This window comes from Daldinia childiae (genome assembly GCF_008694065.1).
Source record: "Daldinia childiae strain JS-1345 chromosome Unknown Scaffold9, whole genome shotgun sequence".
Lineage (NCBI taxonomy): Eukaryota > Fungi > Ascomycota > Sordariomycetes > Xylariales > Hypoxylaceae > Daldinia > Daldinia childiae.
This window is the reverse complement of record NW_022984650.1, coordinates 218,714-240,403: the sequence shown is the minus strand read 5'-3', so window position 1 is coordinate 240,403 and position 21,690 is coordinate 218,714. Positions and strand designations below refer to the sequence as shown.

At 45.4% G+C, this 21,690-nt stretch overlaps 3 protein-coding genes across 3 annotated transcripts; 2 read left to right on the top strand and 1 right to left on the bottom strand.

Annotated features, from left to right (window-relative positions):
• Positions 1 to 1,064: 1,064 nt before the first annotated feature.
• On the top strand, positions 1,065 to 1,829 carry GL218_07303 (uncharacterized protein; the record flags this gene model as incomplete). Its single annotated transcript, XM_033584053.1, has 1 exon — positions 1,065 to 1,829. One exon carries the CDS (start codon positions 1,065 to 1,067, stop codon positions 1,827 to 1,829), a length of 765 nt encoding a protein of 254 aa, XP_033432439.1.
• Positions 1,830 to 3,100: 1,271 nt separating this feature from the next.
• On the bottom strand, positions 3,101 to 4,348 carry GL218_07302 (putative 2-dehydropantoate 2-reductase; the record flags this gene model as incomplete). The annotated part of the gene is made up of 3 exons (XM_033584052.1): positions 3,101 to 4,114; positions 4,188 to 4,254; positions 4,323 to 4,348. The coding sequence occupies 3 exons, from the start codon at positions 4,346 to 4,348 to the stop codon at positions 3,101 to 3,103; spliced, it is 1,107 nt and encodes a 368-aa protein (XP_033432438.1).
• Positions 4,349 to 16,281: 11,933 nt separating this feature from the next.
• On the top strand, positions 16,282 to 17,874 carry GL218_07301 (Copper resistance protein CRF1; the record flags this gene model as incomplete). The annotated part of the gene is made up of 3 exons (XM_033584051.1): positions 16,282 to 16,357; positions 16,621 to 16,779; positions 16,877 to 17,874. The coding sequence occupies 3 exons, from the start codon at positions 16,282 to 16,284 to the stop codon at positions 17,872 to 17,874; spliced, it is 1,233 nt and encodes a 410-aa protein (XP_033432441.1).
• Between the last annotated feature and the right edge of the window lie 3,816 nt (positions 17,875 to 21,690).

Genomic DNA, 21,690 nt, shown 5'->3' with positions numbered 1-21,690 from the left:
ATCATAACATTTTCATGCGCTTTTAGTAAAGTGCGGAAAGGCACGACGGGCCGGTTTTTAGGAAGAAATAGTTCAACTTTACGCAACCAGCCTTAACCTAAAACGCAATAAGCTTAAATCAGATGAAATAATTGAGTTGAGAATCCGGTTGGATATCTGATTTGTTACCTAAAGTACCTAAGATAGTCACGTTACGCTATTGGTTGATATACGTATAATGTTAGGTACTTGTGTAACCCTCGGCCGACAAAATAGATACAACTACTTGAGCCTAGATGCTTAAGATATATGCATACTGTATATATCAGTTGCCCGAGTAGTTATGATGCGTTTCCGTTTAATAGCTATATCTAAAGGTTGTAATTGGTAAAGTAATAAAATACCATCATATCAAGCATGTATCTAATAACAAATTTTAAACGTGGTAATACATCGTCAGCAAACTCGAATCGTTGGTCTTAGTTTAACTAATATATAGATAATGTAAAGTATGGACTCAATTCGGCATATTGAATATGAATTTTAATGAGCCAGATACCATGTAGATGAGAATAAAAACGCTATATGTTAGTAGCTTCCTATATCTTTCAACTACCTAACGACATTACTTCTACTGTCTAAGTAAGCACCTAGGTAGGTAGAATGGAATTTATCATACATGTATGACTATCTTCGGCTAGTCACCTATGAGGAAAGAGGAATAAAGAAGGAGGCTTCTGTTTAGGATCAGGCAGTTTAGACCTAAAACATCAATAAAAATCTTTAAATATAGGTAGACGTCACAGAAAGATTGGGGGTGCTTTGTTCCCTAAATCCACTTGTCGGCGGGTCGGGGCCGATTAGACAATATGCATTAACAACAACAGGTCTCTTACAAAACAGTCTCTTTCCGCAATTAACAAAGAGAAGTCATCGAGAACCCCACATGGATACGGGAAGAAAGAACGAAATTATGTATATAGCGTTAAACTCAAGATGGCTGGTCAGATCAGAGGAAGTAGCGACAGGACAAGAAGAAACAGAAGGAAAGAACACCTATATAAAATATCAATCTAAAAATCATTATGAGCAACTCTGTAGTAAACCGTATTTTCTCCGGAAAGCAAGAGCGGATCGAAAACCAAGTTGCGGACTTTTTGCGTAAGCCAGGAGCTCTAAAAGATGCCGAAGCGTACCTAAATCAAACCAAAGACCACAAGTATGGTAATCACGAGAAATGGATAAAGGAGAAGACAGTTTTTACTGAATACGCCGGGGGCCCTGCTCTCCTTGCCGAAGGTGAAAATGTACTTATAATAGGGAACCACAACTCCTTTGACGTTACGCAGTATAAAGAAGACCCGGCAAAAGCAGGCATGTCGATGATTCATATCCTGGGGATCCCCAAAAAGGGTATTTTCAATGGTGTATCGCTAAACCATGATACTGTATCCGTCATTGACGAGACAATAGACCTATTTAAGGACAAGTGGGAAACTCCCGACTTTCGCCAGAAGGTCTTAGACTACCAGAAGTTAGCTATAAAAAACCGGACTTCCACGGAATCGTTTGCAAGACGGAATGATGGGCTTGACCCGAACCCGGTCCTAGAAGCAGGAGATGAAGCTATTAGTCACTGGAAGGAACTCAAGACTGGGATCCACACCCTGACGTTTGACGACTTTACCTTTGGTCTCCATCTATGGCCCGACCATAGCGTAGGTCATCTTCACCTACATATTATCGCTACGCCGGATTGGTGCCGCCAGTATAGCACTTTAAAGCACGACGAGAAGACCAAGGACGCACTTGAAGTTCGAGATTTCATCCGAGGTCTTGCTCCAGTATAAACTTAGATAAAATAGAAGTAACGTAACTGCCTTGCCGGCGTCTCACTTAATGTAATAGCTTAAATTATTTTCTTAGAATGATTATGGTCGTTTGTGATGAAGTATCACAGAGCTCACTGCTAAGGTTGTACAAACTAGATTCCACCCCTGAAAGATACTCACTAAGTAAACTGCTAAAATATACCACTTGCAATAAAATGAAAAGTGTGTTATGCCTATAATTCGAGATTGATTGATATGTCCCCTTCTTGAACTAGTGATTGGTAATAAACTACAACCTTTAATAAATTCGGTGCCAATATGCCGACCTCATCATTACTCCCTAATATAAATCTCTTGACTACTAATTATATTTGCTATTCGAAATATTAGAGACTCCTCGCAAAGCCCTAACCTACAATTACCTCTCAGTTTTATGCTGCAGCCCCCTATTTCCCCACCAGAACTCACCTATTTCATAAGACTATACAAGCTACTAAATAAAGGTCAATTGAGAAACTAATAGACGTGCTAAATCCAAATCAATTTTATAGCAATTATCTGTTAACTCATGATTTTCCCATTTCCTTTCGATTCATAATAGCTGTGTGGGAAAACGCGTGACTAGCGCATGAAAATACTGGATAAATGTATTGACTATATTAACAAACTATATTTATGATAATTCTGGCTTTATTTAAGGGACGTGTAGACTGCCTATCTACATTGAGCCTTACGTCTTGTATAAAAGGGGTGCCAGTCAAGAGGATAGGAGGGTTACATAGCACCAAATGAGACTTGTATTGCAGACAACGGACATAGTTAACTATAGTAAACCAATATAATACAATACCAGGCATCTAGTACAATTTTTCATTTTGCACTTCCGCTAGAATAGTAAACTATATCAACTTTAACTATCTCCATCATGTCCTATAAAGTCCCTACCTAACTGCCTAAGGTACTATAGGATTTCATAAGAGACATACCTTAACTTCTGCTTACCAATCTCAAATTACGAAGAATACTGTATAATCTCTTATAGAGGCCAATATGCTATTACTCAATAAGCCACTACGTGTTTTCCTCCTGTAAATCACTTGCCAGCTACTTGAGAGATTCTACGGAAACTATGAAGGCTACTATGATTTACCACCATAACTGCAATGTATACTAAAATCCTCGAAGTACGTTATGGTACCGCTTAGGAGCATAGTGGTAACGTTCCCGGGTATTGAATTTCACTTAACGACTGCTGAGAAACAAACACTCTACGTCTTGCAAAAGTTCTCCTATAACTTTCCTTTAGCCTTTTGATCCTCCCGGACTTTCTGCATGCTCCTCAGCAACGCATACAATGTCTGTAGCTTAGGCATATCTACGCCAGCTCTTCTGGCAATCCTAATCGGATTCCCAAGTATGACTTCAAGCTCCATGGGTCGGCCAGCCTCCCAATCAAGTAGCATGCTGGGCCTAGCGCCGGCATTCCTTTCGGTACTGCTGATGATCTTCTCAGGCTTGGCCAAGTTATCTGGGAAAGGTTTCCCCAGAACCTTGGGTGCGGCGTTCCAGATCTCGTCCATGACGCCCTGAATGTGCTCGCGCAGTTCAGGGTCGGTCAGCTGGTCAGCATTTCCGCGGCCACCGGATAGCACGGCTGTGGGGTTGAAGGCGGCGTTGATACAGAGCTTGTGCCATCGAATAGTCTGTAGTTCGAGCTCAGTGTGCGTCTCAACATCGCGGATACCACCATGCTGAGTCCACCACCGCGCTAGCTGATCCATGCGCTGGTGGCCTTGTTTCACTACATCGCTTAGCTCGTCGTTCGGGTCAGGCGGTGTGCCGAGTCCGCTACCGTACGGTCCCAGGCTAATTCTCGTCCACCTGTTCTGCCGTACGACGCCATTCCTGATCTGCTCGGCGCTAATGACGGTAACAGCGCTCACTATCGGATTTTGCGGGAAGCGCTTACGGTATGGCTCCTCTACGCCTACGCCATTTTGTATCAGCACTATACAAGTCTTGGCGGAAACTAGCGGTGCGACTGTAGCTGCGTCGTCGGTCCGGTCGGGGAGAGCTTTGGTCGTCACTATGATATAGTCCCAACCATCTCTCGGGGATTGCCGTGTAGGCGCGGGATTGGTTGTAGCCGATGGGGTCGGAACGGCATGCGCAATGGAGGGAAACACGGCATAGGGCGAAAAAGTATAATCGCCGAATGAATGAGTCTCCAAGATGACTCCAGAGGCGGCGATAGCTGAGTAATTGGATCGGGCGATAAGGGAGGTGTGAATGTTGTGCGAAGGCTACGATGTGCCATTCACGGCGCAACCGTCAGTTGTATGTCTAGCATACTGATGACGATGCTTCGATGCTTACATGGTGGAGTCGGGATGCGTAGAAGCAGCCTACTGCTCCAGCGCCAACGAAGAGGATATGGACCGGTCTAGAGTAGTAATATTAGCTGTGTACCTTTGGATGGTTGACTGTCGGGCAATTGCATCGGTGGCGCACTTCGTTGGATTATCTGAGTTCGCCATGGCCGTTGTGGCTTGCGGACAAGAAAGACAGGGAATTGAAAAGATGTAATGTGACTAATTGGAGATGGAGGTTAGAATTGTATGCGTTTGGTTGCGCCCGGTTCCCGGGTTTCTGTCTTTGAAAAAAAAAAAAAAAAAGAGAGATGCTGTAAGATAGTAGAGGCTGGAGAAAAGCCACAGATCGGAGAACAAATCGGGCGTTTTTCTTACTGGCGTAAAAGCTAACAGCTGAAAGTTTAAAGCCCACGTTACCTAAACTTTAAATGAAGCTTGGAGAATCTGGCTTGAATTTCATTGAATTACCGAGGTTGCACCAATTGAATTGTATAGTACCTAGGTATATATCAAGTATGTAGGTACCCAGATAGGTGCTATAGAAGGTACCTAAACTACCACTAATACCGTACCTAAGGTTATACCACTATGCAATTCCATACATATACAATCGTAACTTACCTCAAATAGTTTCAACTTTCATTAACATGTAACTATGTAACTAGTTATTAATCGTGTGTTTATGTATGTCTTTAAACTTGACGTCTTTCTAACAAATCAACTCTCGAAATTATGACTAGCTTTATTCGGGGAGGCAGGCGGACATCGATCTATCGCAGGAAATCCAAGGCATCGTTTATCATCTGGGCTCGGCTTCAAAGGTTTCCGGTGAGACCATCTCTCTCACCCTGTTCAGGTGCTTGTTCGATATTAAAGAGTTCGGGTAATCAAAGGGTCCGCGTTCGACGTCAGGGGCTCTAATCAAAAGGCCCTAATCCTGCCTTTCTCATGCGCCAAGAACGAAATATGCGTACTGCTGCAATATCTATATTAGAAACATGAAGCGGTCAGTAGATGCGGCGTTGACCTACATTACATATGTATGCGTTCCCGTCGCAACCGGACGTGTCCAAGACATATACCAATCTGGGCCCAGCTTCTCTTCGGCCCCGTTCCGATTGTGGCGAAACCGTAGCGGCTACCCGCTCATCCGTTTCACCCGACCCGTCGTTGCTTTTACCTACAGAGGCGTGAGCCCAGACTCTTGGTATTCTGGGTATTCTTGGCGATGACGCCGCGAGATGGTGCGCGGGCGCTAATCTTGTCAGACAAAAGCCGTGTAACTATACCACATACCATGCCCAGCCTTGAACGCAAAAGAGAACGCTCGAGGAAAAGAGGGTGGTAACTTGTGCATCTCTTCGTAAGAGGCGTAGATGGTAGGGCGGCCAAGACCACGCCCGTTGAGCTTTAAGGGGGGAAAAGGTGAGGCGCGCGCACTCCCGGATGTAATGTTGTCAGACGCGTGATCATCAGAATAGAGCGAATGCTATGCCCCATACATGTAATGGCATGTCTCAACAAAGAAGGCCCAAAATCCCCCCCGCTAATTGAACTACTCGTGGGGTCAACTGTGGAGGATGATGGGACAAAAGGGCAAAATGGGATTCCCACGCCATATTTGCCACGTCCGCCTCTTCGCCCCAAAGCTGAACTCATCTGATAGTGACGCGCGCACAGCTACCGTAAGCTCTGATGGCGAGGAAGTGCGGATGGCAATCATGCTTCGGCCCTAACAGGCCTACTATAACTCACGTCAGCATGGGGGTTACGAGGATGGAGGAGATAGAAACGTAGGTAGTGGCAGGGGAGGGGCTTGCAGGAAGTCCGTCAGTTCCGGTATCATCGTTACACTCTTCTTCAAGGGTCTTACGAGCACGTTCAGGGGCGTTCTTAACGCTGGTCCAGGCTCCTAGCCCTGACACAACGTATTTCACTAAGGTAAGTCTCGTATCATGAGGAAAAAGAGGAAAGGGCCTGGGCTCCGCCGGCGGCGCGGGGGTTTAACGAAAGGTCTCAGACGGAAACAACTAAGATGAGGTGTCGCGCCGCTCCGCGTTCTGACGGGGGGAAGTAAAACTAAAGGTTACTCATTCCTATTTGGGCTATTGTTTAGCTACCTCAGCTCCTCCGTAGTGCGTACACATATTAGAATAGCTTATTAGTGACAAGGGAGTTTCCGAGGATAGTCTCTTCATAGAGCCGAACAGGGTTCCGTCGTGTAAGACATATCCCCGGGGGCAGACACAAGCTTCGGCGCGGCAGCCAATATCGCTTGCAGCTCTTGGCTAGATCACATCTTTGACAGCCGCATTAGTCTCTTACCCAGATACGGAGGGGGGTGTGATTTACATCGACTGAAAATCGACCTTGTTGCAAATAGGGAAACTCAAATCATCCTAGGACTAACGGTTCTAATTCTATTAGTTTAGAGATGACAGTTTCTTACTTGGATCAAAATAACCCTGGGAACTTTAGCGTTGCAATCCCCACACCAAAGAAACGTCGTCCACTCTCTCGGATTGTGGATTGCCAACGGCTGCAGGTTGATATTACTCGTCACCCACAGCTAACCGGCTTAACAAGCTTCAAGCAGTAACCAGCAGTGCTAGCCATAAAATCTCGTCGTCTGGGATGGCGAATGATACGAGAGTAGGAGTGGTCGGGCCTGGTAAAATCAAACATGAGTTGACAACCCCGCAGATAATGACTGAACGGCTCAGCCTATCCTATCCCTTATATCTTACCCCAGCCTTTAACTAGGTGCTAATGGAGGGCGGCGCGGGGGGAAATCAGAAGCTATCAAAGTCGCACGGGTAGAATAGAGAAATCTAACACGCGAGATACCATGTACGTAATTCAAATGTATCCTTAATATGACCCCTTAGCGACGAAAGCTTAACTACTACCTCACCCGGATGTATGCCGCCTGCGCGTCTATCTCGCTTCCTGATACTACACCATGAGGTCATTTGACACGAGCCTAATGTTACGGGAACTAAGGCTCGCGTCTGTTGGCTTATTTTTAACTCGTTCCGCGTTGTGTAATCCGGGGTACACCATTTATCGAATTATTTGCTTCTGATCTGTGAAGTCGCAAGTTACTTCTGCTGAAAATTCCGCCCAGCGTCAGCTTCAAAAAAGGTTGACCATCGTATTGGTTGATAATCGCCCATCTACGATTCATATCGTTCATCATCTTTAGGCCGCAGATCCATAGTAGCTAAGCTGTTGGTAGATTGTCTGCGCATTCTCTACACCACAAGCTCTTCGACCACGGGCCAACCCTATAAACCTTGCTCATCACTAAAGCCTCACTGCTACCCAATCATGCGTATGGTGTGCTCGTACTTACTACTTGTGAATGTAATTTCCTATCAACCCGGATCTACTAAGAGCGAAGCCTTAAGGTTCAAGCACTAACGACAAATCGAATCACTTTCCGTCTATGCCAAGCAGAGATCTCCGCCGGGGATCTAAAGGCATTCTACGCAGGCTTAACAGCTACGGCGGAGTTGATCCAACAGCTAACGACTGGCTGATATCCATGTCATAATGTTAAAATGGTGTGGGAGAATTCGCGGCATCGCGTGATAACCGTCCCCGTAGCGTCGGGAAGAGCCCATCTTACAATTTCTTATGCTTATTTCCGTCCGCAGTCTGTGTCGACGTGTAGTGAAGAACAGATAATGAAAGTAATGTTCATTTCAAAAATGAACGAAATTACAGCACTCCACATCAGCAGCATGGTCTAGCCCTTCTGATCATCAGGGTTATGCCCGCCTTTGCTTTTTTTTTTTTTTTTTTTTTTTTGAGGATGTATAACAACATTTTCATAAGCCCTATATCAGCTCGGGACTATACCTTATGATTGGTGGTAATAAGATAACCTGCGACAATAGTCGTGGAAGCCCAATCTGACGACCACGATCAAGTAAGATTTTGCTAAACGAAAGAGTAACGGTACGAATACTGAAAAAAGTATTGAAAATTATGTGACCTCAACTGATTCCCGGACTCTCAAGGAGATGCAAAACGATCTCTCCAATCCGGGCGCCCAGCAACGGGTTCGTATTCTAATCTCTGCCAGGAGCGAAAACACTCGCGTCAATAGTTGGACTGCGAATGCCGATAAACGTACGAAACGTTTGACTGGCATGTTCTTAATTTCTTTTCATCTTGTCAATGGTTATTCTGGAGCTCACCATCTCGATGCTAGACTTCTAGACGTTGTTACGAGCCAACAGGTTACAGAATGCACAGTAACGTGCCAGCGCCGATAAGTGCGACTCTTCTGGGTTGTCTGGAGCCGAGAACTATCAAAGCTAACCAACCAAATAGCCAAGTATAAGGATATGAAATAGACCTACATAGATCATCTGAGGTTGACTGAACTCCGAAGCTCCGTTACAATATGGTGTCAGAACGTTGCAGATTCATCATCATCTAGGCATGCAAGCCGTAGAATCCCGCTCTCCCACTAAAGATTTAACGAATAGAGGGCAGGGCCGCCTTCCTGGGCAACGATGGCTCGAATCGGCAAAATCAAGCTTTAAAAGCTATCCATCGAAAGCGGGGAAGCTAGAGTGTAACTTAAAAGGCAACTTATAAGTCGCATTGATATTGGTGGTCGTTAACCATGCCCAATAGGAATGAGAAATAATTGTTAGCTGGGACAGATGCGCCTGGGGCTGATATGCCTGATTCCTGATGAGATTTCAGCGTGTGAAAGGCTGCAGAGTTTGTGGGGGGGCTAGGCTGGCCAGTGCCGAGCACGCAGTGAGAAGATACGGGACTCGTATGTAGGAGGTATCGTAGACTTGCGAGCTGATACATCCAATCATCATCAGTCAACCAATCCCAAGTAGATAGGCCTGCAAAGTATCTGCATAGTGGTCGTAGATATGCAAGGCTCCATCGCCTTCTCATATATCAGATTTGTTATTCGCTGCAAGACGCAAAAAGCAATTGCTGCTCCCGGCATGTGCAAGCGAATATCGAGACGGGCTAGATGTTAATAGCAACTAAGCATATGTAGACTAATATTACCGACTGAAAGGCCTGTCAACAACTAGATCCGGCGGGCACCCGTAAGGGGCGATATTAGCAAGGATCAAGATTGCCGGCGGCATTGTCGCTTTTGCTGCGAGAGATGCATGAACGCTTGGAGGCTTTTTACAACGTACAGTGCGAAAGGTAACTCAACCTAAGTCGCATGTACGGTACAAAGGGCTAAACAAGGCGAGCTTCTAGAAACCTTGTAGAAGCCTTGTCGAAGCATTAAACGGGTGTACTTGAAACCCCAAGGGTCGGGTGTTTCCACCCTCGGGACCCTTAAGTTTGCCACAAGCTATTGTGGCATTGGGCGTTGGGTCCTGAAATTCCGAACCAGCCCGGACGGACATTCGTCATTTTAGCCGCAAACATCTGCTCGCTCCTATTTCTGGCGACGCGCGAGACACTTGTGTGGCCAACCCTAAGAACAGAGACCAGGGTAATATGTGACGAACGACAAGAGTGTGGGGTTTAGTAGAAAAAAGTAGGGGACAGATTTGTCGCATTGGCGGTTCAACTTGCTCAATCAAGCTTTCCGGTCCAAGGGCTCTCTCTGATAACGCTCGATATACCACATATGGGTTTTTGCGAGCGATATGGTATCATTCGTAACCTGACAGGTTGATGCATCATGACAATGCTCTCTTCTTTCTTTTTTCTCTTCTGCCCACATTTAGGGGACCTTGTACTTACATCACCAGAAAATTCCGTGTGGTGGTAGGTAATGGTTGCTGGTGTTTCGACATAAGAATTGCGACTATAAGGGTAACACCAGCTTTAGTGTAGACAGTTGGCCAGCTCGTGGAAGGCCAGGTCAGATTCAGGGGTCCAGTACGTCGCTCACTACCAAGTCCGGGTGTGGTAGTAACCGTTAGGACGGTCCTGTGACGCCCGCGATTATGGAGAGCCCCGAAGGAACTGTGTTGGGTTTCTGGGGAAATCCGCCATCCGCCATACCGGGCCATAGCCGAATGGTATGTTAGCATGGCAATATGCTCGTAGTCACGCATACCAACTAGGCATAAAAAAAACAAGCACAAACCCAACGTGATGGACGAGATGATCGTGCCGCATCAGATAGGTACAGGAATTCTAGCTTGGTTGGGTTGAGGTGCAGTTGGACAAGCCCAGTGGGAGGCTTGAGATGACCAAACTAGGAGCGTACTAGATTATTTGCCACCAGCAAGTGCCTTTCACTTGTCCAACCCAAAACTGAGGATTCTCAGCATGATAGCTTGTCGCCATAGTGGCGCACGTTATAGCGATCACAGGCTAGAGTAAGTTCCCACGGAGAGCAACTTCGCTGCACATCTCGCTTGAAGACGAACTACTGCAGTGTGACAAGTAAACTACGTATTAGGTAGACAAGGCTGAAACCAAGTAGATAAAAATGGTCGCCGGGGTGACAAAGCCAGCGGGTAGTAGTATCACTGCTAAGGCAGGGAGGCGCGCGGGATAGAGATTTCGGCGTCGCATCTTCTCACGGCACAAGCTATGCGAGTGATAGCTGCAGGGTGGAAGGCATGCCGCGAAAATGACATAGACTTAATAGAAACCCGGCAGGCTGGATGAGGTATTCGGTTGTAGCGTGGCACAGCAGTTGCCTTCTACTACGGAAGCAGAATCGAAGGAATAATAGAATCGGAGCAAGTCGGGTTGACTGATGATGTCCACGACAGTAAGGCACCTACGAATGGGTGAATAATAGGATTGGGCATTATAGAAATTGAAACGGGTGTGGGAGGTAGAAAGAAAGTAGTAGGTAGGAGATTCTTCGGCAGGTTGGGGGAAAAAAGAAAATTTTCATGGCATCGTGACGTGCGATCCGGCTTGGGATGGGGGTGGATTCGGTGCAGAAGGGAGTAAAAAGATGCAAGGTGGAATTGATGTGGGAGAATGGAAGAAGAAGGGGGGGAAATATTAACAAATAAAATAAATAAATAAATATCATAATTGAAATAAAATAGGTTAGCAGCTTAGGTGGGTTAGGTAGGTAACTGCCATAGTAAAGTAGCCTGAGAGTACCTAGCCTGAGTTACGAAATCAGGGAAGTAGGGGAAGAGTTAGGAAGCTAGAAACTGGGGCAACTTGATCTAAACGGGGCAAGTACTTCGTAAGTCGCATCTAAATAATCTATCGGGCCGGCCAACGGTTTCGATATTCAATTCTTTATTCTTATTTTTATTTGTTTAAATTAGAATAGGGCTGGGCACGAGGCCGTACAACGCATTGAGATATCATACTGTACATGCGTTTTTGGCAAACGGTTTGTGCCTGAATATAACTACATACTTTTACGCATGGTTATACTTAGTTATTAAGTATGCTAGATCTAGGCGCATATGCGTACGGACGTAGGGTTAGGTACATACGTATGTAGTAAGGCTAAGTATTTAATTAAAAAATACCTACGTACGATCTTATATTTTTCTTCATTATATACTTCGTACATATCTACATGTAGGTGTTTACTTATTTATTCATGTAACTACCTCAAGATATACGTAAGTACCTACGTAAGTAATCATGTAACTTATACGTAGTAAGCTACTCGTAGGTCTTTAGTTCATACCGACATTTTGGTCAGCAAACCCCCCGAGTTTGAATCAATAATATGTACTTGCGTGGTTGGTTTATAGGACTACGAAAGTACAAATGGATCGTACAGATGAATTATTTGAAAAAAAAAAAAAAAAAAAAAAAGAAAAAAAAAAAGATCCATCTAACGCATCCCACCTGCAAGGACCTTACATAAGGCGTTCAAGTAACTGTTTGGTTATGTATTTGATGTATTTTCGTACTCTTCCGGGGCTCCCGTTGTGTATTCGAATTGGCGCCTACAGCGGCCGGCTGGAAATTTATTGATGTCAGTATTACGGTGTGTACGACAAGGCTCCGTATTCTGCACCTCTAGGATTTAGGCCCGCGCGCTACGGGGGGGTGTCCGCTTAATAGCTTTGCTTCTATTCGGTATGTAAAATACTAATGTAAATACTAATGATAATAATAATAATAACAATAATAAAGGTAATACCAACAATTGAAGTGTACTGTACTATGTATATGTAAAAGGTAAAGGGTAAAGGGTGAAGGGTTCAATTGAAGGGTCTGTGTTACTTACTATGTTACTGTAACAAGCAACTATTATGTATGTATGTACAGTAATAGAAATCCTTTCTTGGCCTCTTGAAACGGTATCCAGTCCTGTAAGTCCATTCCATTGTTGACTACTACTGTTGAGAAATGTTCCCCTTTTCCCCGTGGGCATTTGAGTTGCCTGGGTTTTACTCATCTGTTCCTGCATACCCAGCTAGTTAACTGTCTTGGTACAAAGTCTCATAATCCATCGTGGCTATACCGTCAGATGAGTCGCTGGTTCGTATTACCCTTCGGACTTTACATATCATAATAGGCGACGATCATTCGAAATAGGTATCTAACATCATTTAACATGTGCATCAAGCATAATGCCGGCGATACGGTTGTGACAAACGGCCCTGGTCCAGGCCATTAGCCCGCTCGACTTTTCAAGGCGCGCTCGTGTCAAGTTGTTTCACTTGTCATGCTCCTCTCATTCGAAGTGTGTGTTTCCATTGATTAATAGCAAGGTAATACTAGTATACCTAGGTATCTAGACTAAGGGACGGAGCGGCCCTTCTAGAAATCATCCATCCGTGGCATTTGAATGCCGGAGGGAAATGATATACAAGTACGTAGGATTCAAGAGCCACGGCATCAGCTCAGCACCGCTCGCGCCCGGAGTTACCAAAAAGATCAAATCTGATTACTGCCATTCTCCGTTTGAAAGTGTTTGAATATGTCACTAGCTTGGCTTTCAATTTTACCATGCGCCTCGACCAACGCTGGTCAGCGAATCGACCGGACTGCCATCGTATCGCGATACTTCCGGGTCTGCAAGTCCTCAAGAAACATGTAATATTAATTGATATCAAACTTCTTGGCAGCCAAGATCTTATATATGTTCTTCCTACCCTGAACCTTTACATGAGTACCTAACCTACTTGAGAGGATTCGGGCTGCTTAGATGAGGCTGTCGATGCGATGCCCTTAGTAATATTAATCGGGGTATCTATATTAACAATCCTAAGGTCTCACTGAAGTCTCATCATTAGGTTCAGCAAATGCTTCCTAAGATGCTAATACTAACCTCAGCTATATCTCGCCCACGATCGGCGAGAGCAAAGACTCATCTCCTATATATAGCTGATTCGCCAAGAATATTCGTAGACACGTACGTATACAACTTAGACGATCGACTTATTAGAAACCGCTTCGATACGATTTGCCAAGGGCCAAGACGGCGGCCGTGCTGGATGTTTTGGGTGTTGTAGTCAAGACCGGCTCTAAGTCAACGCCCATTTACCACCGAAGAAGTGCAATTTGTACGTACTATCCGACGTTAAAGTGCATGACTTAGTTAACGAGGCTTCGGAATGACCCGCGATTCCCGAATACAATGACCGACTTACACCACAGTTCAACCCGCATGTGCACAGGCTCATGTGCCAAGAAAACAGATGCGCAGCTGTGAATCAGATCCTAAAATAATATGCATAGGTAAGATGCGTAGTAGGGAATACCCTTCCAAGCTTCTTACACCCGCCAGGAATCCAATCCGAGCTCGGTAGAGGGTTCAACTAGATAATTATTACTGGCTTATAACTCTAAGGGTGCCCAGAAAAAAAAAAGAGATGAGAAAAAAGTAGAGCTTGAAATATGGTATATCATACTTTAGTCTCAATAAATTGACCGTCTAGCAACCGTAATGTCGTTATTTAACATTGCTATTACTCGTTATTCCTTGATGAGGAAAGGCAAGCCGGTGACCCAGCTAACACATAGTAGCCAACCAGCCAACCAGCCGACTGACCATAACTAAAGTATGTAGCTTATTTTTAGTGAAAATAATGAATAGTGTTGCATAATACGTGACCGTAAAAGCAAAGACAATTTATGATAATGGGGACTAGCTCATCTCACTCCGTGCGTCTGCAACGGAACGTTTTCTATTCCATCGCGCGGCATGGAACCCCTGTCGTGGTCCTGTAAGTGATCCCGCCCTTGGCGGGCTTCAACTGCTAGCTTGCTAGCCTCCCCCCCAGTCTACTTTCCCCTAGCTGTCCTCCCAAATCGAAGCTAACGAAGTAGGGGTAGGCAAGGTAGGCTGAGGAAGCGCATCTCGCTACTGGTTGGCTTAAGCTGGGCCCGGCGTGGGTTGGAAGTTCCTCCCAACACCGATGTAATGCCCAGAGATTCTTGGTACTGTTTTGGGGGGTGGAAAACCTTGGCTCTATCTATTTGTACGTACAATCTACATACAATCTACATACAATCTGGCAAGCCGCAAGCGCGAATATGTTGTACATAGGCTCGGTTTCGCGCTACGCAGTAATCAAGACTTCGTTTGCATGCCCACCTTTATTATTATTTTTTCCTGGCCCTTTACCTAGTTGAGTATTACGGTGCTTCATCATCTGGATTCTAAGAAACGTTTCCAGGCCAAATCAGGCGGGTAGTTTTACTCCCCCCAGCCAATCCACAAGCTCCGTCATTGCTAGCCATGCCTGGGGCGCCATTAGTCCGTGATGACATCCATCGACAAGTATATTCCCGGCTAGGTTTGCTGTAAAGGACTAAGTAATTTTTTTCTCTCTCGCTTTGGGCTTCTACTTTGAACTCGACGGTTCTTCATCCCACCAGGTTGTAGATGATAAGCCTGCCCACCTACCTACCTACGTTACCTACCAACCGGTCCTTAGACCTTAGACTCAACTTCTTTAAACCTCCCACGTTCCCCCTTCCCGAGCCGACTGCTCCCGTCAGTCTCGCTTGCTCTTACTCACACCAAACTCGACCGCGGTACCGTGTCTGATATCATAATATAAAAGTATACGATATACTTTAGCTTGATATTTTCGAAAGCCGAGTTCAACTTAGACCTTAGACCAGTCCAAGTTTAACTCGATAACTAACAGGCGAACTACTTGGCGCCTAGAGGTTTTCTTGTCAAGACGACTTACACCCACCTCAGCCAAACCCATTTCCGATAGTCCCCATCCAAGGCAGGGCCTTTTCCCGGTCAGACTCTATTAGCCGCATAGCACCGCCGAGAAGCGTTCGCGCTGCACTGTGCAGTCTAGCCAGCCCTTGGTGTTGGTGCCGACGGCTGATCACCGCGCGCAAAAAATATTAAAAAAAAAATCATTGAAACTCAATTGACCTTTTTTTTGCGGCTCCTTGACGGGGAATAAAAAAAAGGTAGAGACAAGAGAGTTTCTCAAACCGCAATCGCCTCAACTAAAAAAAGAATTTTCCAAGCGAAGAAAAATCTCCACTCAATCCACCATATTCTTTCTTACCCTAGGTAGACAGGAGCTTCTTTCTTCCTGTTTTCTTTTCATATCGCGAAAGCGGTCTTTCGCTCCGGTTCAGCCTCGGTCTTAGACATTAGTTTCCATTCATACATTCATACTTATTCACTTATTCCGTACGGCATCGCATCACCTAAGCCGTTACATACACACTTGCACACTTACAGACACATACTTACAGACATACTTACACACTTACACACTTATACGCACTTATACACACTCTTCCGAGTTGTTGACCCGTCTTACACTTACATCCCCCTACTCTACCTATTTACTTCTAGGTACAATATATACGAACAGCTACCCTTGGATATGCGTGCATGAGGGATTCGCTTCAGTAACCTTACCTACCAGTTCCCCGTCGCAGCGTCGCCCCGGTCCGCTGCAACGCAACCTACTAAGCTTATTAGCTACCGTTACCAAATCGCTACTCTCGGGCCTTTGTTGGCCCCTTGACGCCCACGTTCCCAGCGTTTTCCAGCGGTTCCTAGCGGTAGCCTCGATTTGCTCATTCATTCACTCGAGCGCCCACCGCTCCTTTGATCCCGCCCGAATTTAGTTCGAGTTTATTGAGTGTCAACCCGTTTACAAATCCGAGCAACCCACTGGCCTTCTCAACTTATTCCAGCTTTGATTAAAAACTTCACAATGTTAATTGACGGCGAGAAATGGGCTTGCGAAGCCTGTGTTAGAGGACACCGGGTTAGTAATTGCCAACATGCAGGTAAGTAGTGAGCGCAATCATTACCGCATTTCTAGTTATTACTTCGATTTCCCCCTCTATCTATCAAGCCCATTTACAACGACCCCCGCGGGGCAGCGCATGTAAGTCAATTATCGGCGCTCAGCCGAAGACAAAAAAAATATAGCAGAGACAAAGCAAGGAAGACTCGGACATATTTTTTTTTCTTTCATTTTATGACTAACTATGCATTAACTTACTGTAATTGGGAATATGTCACTTACAAGTTGTCGCAATCCGTCTAGATCGACCACTTCAGCACATCAACAAGAAAGGCCGGCCCGTGTCGCAATGCCAGCATTGCCGCGCGATGCGCAAATCTCGGTCGTCTCATGTAAAATGCGATTGCGGCGAGAAGACGCATAAATGCGCTCATCTAAAGCAGACAGTTGAAGGACATAAGGGTGAGGCATCCCCCAATCTAAAGACGCCCTCCAAAATTATTCCTATTATATGTAAAAGACCTACGAGTCTGACCTTGAAATCCATTTGCCGGTCCAGACAGTTGTTGTTGTAATCACGGAGGACGATGCACATGTTCGCATAAGAAAGAACCCGCGCTCGATACCGTCCCAGAGTCCGATTCCGAAGCGGAAACAGATGCTCAACCGGCCAAGCCCAAGGCTACCCCTCGGCGACGGCGTACGAATACGGCGCATTCCGAGCCTATCTTGAGCTTTGACGAGAATGGTCACCACAAACCTCCGCAGAGGCATACAAAGGCCTCGCAGAAGAGTGGTCCCTATACCATAAATCGAGGCTCGTCCATGCATAGGACTGGTAGCTCGAGCAGCCTAGGAACGAAGTCCGTCGACCGATCCCGAACGACCGGTTCTTCCTCACCTGATAGAGAGACACGGATGGCGAAATCTGCGCAAGCGTCGCCTTCGATCGAAGGGAATTCGTCGTTCCAACATCTTAATGGTCAATTGCCGCCATTGGACCTTTCCAACATCCGTTACTCCGAATACTCCTCGTTCGACCTTTTCTCGGGCGTCTCCGATTACGAACCACCCATGTTCAGCGCAGGTCTTAGCGCGGCGTCGGTCGATTGGGCGCAATACGACGGCTTAGAGCTGAAGGGTGAAAGCTTCACACCCTCGAGTTTTGACCAGACACAGTCGTACATGGGACTCGACTTCGGTGGCTCTACAGAGCCGACTCTAACCTCCAATTCGGGCGATGTGTCCGAGACGGAAGACTTGGCCTCCGCATTCAGCGAACCGCAGTTTGACGGCTACGGCAATAGCGCCGCAAGCAGCTATTTGGCCATGTCACAAAGCATACTTACTGATAATGACCTGAGTAACCTTGACTTTAATCAGTTCAAGAATACGACGGCCGCGAGTAAGTTGCTCTCCAACCAGTCCTCGTTTGACGAGGGTAGCTCCGTCTTCCCTCTCATGGAAGATGATTCTATCTGGGGTATGAGCAATTTCACCGACGGCATCACGCACTCGCCGGATCCTGTAGCGTCCGGCCTGTGGGATACCGCTTAGACCAGTTCGCCACCACATCTATGTGTTTGTGTGTGTGTGTGTGTGTGTGTGTGTGAGACTACGGGGCGCATACGTCCGGTGATAATATACATACCGGCAGGCTCCGACAATGCGGAACTCCAGCGTTTTGATTTCTCGCGCTGCATTCTTCTTCAATCATGATACCACGCGCTTTATGATAAACTTGAGCTCTTGTTACATCCATCGTATACCCCTTAGGGAGTCTAGTTTCGCGCTCTCATTTTTTTCCTTTTTCTTCTGCTGTCGATTCAGTTTATTCTGATCATAGCTCTCATCAAACGGACAATGGCGCGGATTTGCGAAAACCAATTTTTTATCGGCGGGAGGGGAGATTTGGCATTTCTGTTCTCTGGGTAACAGAGCTTATGACACTATCGGATTCTCGGGAGGCGTTCCTTTTTTTTTTTTGGACATTATTCTTGAATTTTGTTTTGGGGTTTCTGTCTCATACGGGAGCAGCTCGCGCATACGAAACCTTTTTCCAGTCGTACATATTACCTCCAACAGCATATGTTTATCATTTTCCCCAAATATTTAGATCCAGACCCTCAACGGGCTGAGAGAGTGTGTGAGAGGCGGTCTGTTTCAAACAACAAAAAATATCTACCTTGTTCCTGCACATAGATTAGAAGTAGAGAATGCCTAGAAGGGCATATTTGGTACATCGGTTAGAAAAGGCAAATAGGGGGTAGGGGAGAGGAGGAAAGACAAATCGGAGTCGCTCGGTGCGGGACAATCTCACGAGTCTTCTTAGGGTGTCTTTTTTCACCTTGGTACGGTATATACTTGCCTCTTTGGGTATATTATTCAGATATAGCTATTGCTATTATAACACACTGTTATTATAACACCCTGACCATCGCGGAACACATGCCCATGCGTCGATCAGCTGACAGCTTGCGACTTAATCGGGGGTCATGCATGATTCCCCTGGTAGACGCGGCGAAGAGGCTCCGCAAAGATTGGGGGGTTTTTCTTGGGTGTTTTCCAAGCCAAGGATCCAAGATGACAAGGATGACAAATTATCGATGCTGCATACGCGCGGTTCGCGGTATATATGTAGATGGTAATCCACTATACTATGTATATATGTAGGTAGGTTAGGAGACCTTTGTTCCTGCAGCCGATGTCGCGAACCTCCGAATGAAGCGATGTAGCGAACCGGGTCGTGCCGAGTTTCTAACGGTCATAATTTTTATTTAAAGAGGAAAAGGGACGTCGAGAAATATTTTCCGCATATATGAGAACATGGCAAATAGATGCGAGCTCGGCACACGATGGATGGTTTCAAAAGGCAAGCCGAGATCGTACATAGTAAGTTTGGAGAGGGGGGCTTCTTTTCTCTTTTCCAAGACCCCCCCAATCGTGCCGTTCTATCCTGTAGTCGGTGAGGAGAAGACGGGCTCTACGGCCTATGATTAGACGCGGTGTAGTGGAACACAACGGGCTTTCCAAGACGAACCAAGAGAATGCACAAGAAAAAAAAACCTGGCCGAAGAAGGAGGGGGATTACTGGAAATTTATGTATGGAGCACAAAGATTTAAAAGAGACCTAAACGAAACGAAATGGGTTTTTTTCTTTTCTTATTTGAGAACGATCGGAAAAGAACTCACCAGTGACGACATGATGGTACCATCCTGATTCGTGTGAAGGTCGGATGATGGAGGGAGGACTTGGCGTTGATTCGCCCTTTGCCTTTTTAATTCTCTCAAACTCGTTGCCGATGGAGACAGATCGGCAGACGCTGAAACCACCTTTAGGCAAATGGGGGATAAAATGTCTAATGGCCCTATACGACTCCAAGGTTATATCAAGGTACAGTAAGAAGAGAATTACCTGCCTAACTAAACCATCAAAACGCTACCAAGATGCAGGTAATAATATATATGATCCTTAGATCTCCAACATATCCTTAGAATCCCTCCCTCCGTATTTGCTTCGCTTATCTCAAATTTCGAGCTCAAGCTTTATGCCATACATACCTATACATACCTATATACATACCTATATACATAGGTAGTAGGTGGACAAATATCACCTTCTCCGCTGCCATCAGTTGGGAACATATAGGGTTATTTCTTTCTTTCTTTCTCCAAGCTCCGCGCGGCATCGTCACACCCAATTAGAATAGGGGGCGCTACAATAGGACGACTAAGATGGGAAAAACTCCACTTGGCTGCTGCTCGGCAGAAATAACCCAACTTCTTCATGCTGGCTGACCTAGGTGTTCCACAGCAGAAGAGTCTCATGGCTTATTGCTCAGTTGACTAATATTACCTGTTGAGAGGCTATCGATGGATTATGAAAATGTTGGGTAGCAGTAGCAATGGCTCGAATAACCCCCCTCCTAGGCTGAAGGTATCGCCAAAGACCTTCCGGCATGTTCATTGCTACAATATCGGAATCGAATAGTTACGGGCTTCCATTTGGGGACATCCGGGACGTCCACAGGTTCCGCCTGACAGTGCTAGGCGAAACATTTTTGCTACTTGTCTCCAAATATCTCTAGGTAACGGCAGTTTGAGGGTGTGTTGATTCGATAAGGCTACAAGAGACGTATACTTACATACGCTGTATGAGTCGACTACAACCTTCAATGGTAATATTAATTATGTGATAGTATGAACAAGATAAGACTCGTTAGTCCTAGCCAAGGAAATATCAAATAGTCGAGCATATGCCAATAGCGCTTGCTAATAGGAAAACGAAGCTAAATTCACCTATGGTATATCTTATGGTAGATCATCTAAATTAATTCATATAATAGGTAATCAATTTAATAAGAAGTTTAAAGAAACCCAGTGCGAATACAATGTGTACATATGCCAATTTTCAGTCCCCAGTATCAACGTACCGACAGATTCGATCTCTACTGTAGTTCGTGAGATCTCGGATCGAAGAACCAAATTTTGTCACATTCGCACTTGAGATGAGATATGGTCACTTGCCTTTTTAGGTATTAAGTATAACTTGATTGGCTCGTTGGATATGCAGGTTCGCTTGGTTGCATGCAACACTCAAAAGCTTCAAATTAACCTTAAGGTAAGGTTCTGTTTTCATGATAGGTACCTAAGGTAGGTAGTTGCTAATAGACCATAACAAGGTAATTTTTCGTCACGGTAAGGCGACTGAAGAATCTACAAGATACTTTTAATAATCCCCCGAGACTCTATACATATACTGAAAGCTGGTAAAATCACATTGGTCCTAAACTTTTAACTACACCCTTGTCAATATCCGCGCAAACAGTAAAGCGGCGCAGCACGTTAGTTGATAGAATTCTATCACGACTACTCTCTGAACGTAACTTATTGAACAAAGTTATCATTAATATAAATCACTAATGTAACCCGTCTGGCCTTTTAATGAGGCTAGATGAAGCAAGGCCACACCTAAACTAATGCCACCAGTCACCACTGGGCTTATGGCGAGGCCACGGCCCGGTTCCGTTGCGGTGTACACTATACCATAGTCCAGCAGAAGACGACGTTCGATCTTCTTTTCCGCTAAAAATGGTACCATTCCTCATAAGAAACGGCAAACCTTGCTTACAACTTATGCCTCAGATGCCAAAGATTTTGACAATTTGGCAAGCGGTCCATATCCAGGAAGGATTATCGATTAACAATTATTTTCTGGCTTATACCTTGCGTCGAAACCCAGATTAAAAATACTTTAATGTATCGGTAAGTGGAGATTGCGTTGAGAGGATCACCTTCCAATATCCCCTAGGGCTGAATTACTTCATTTTCTATTCGTCTACCCATGGCTCTGTACTGATACTACAGGATGCT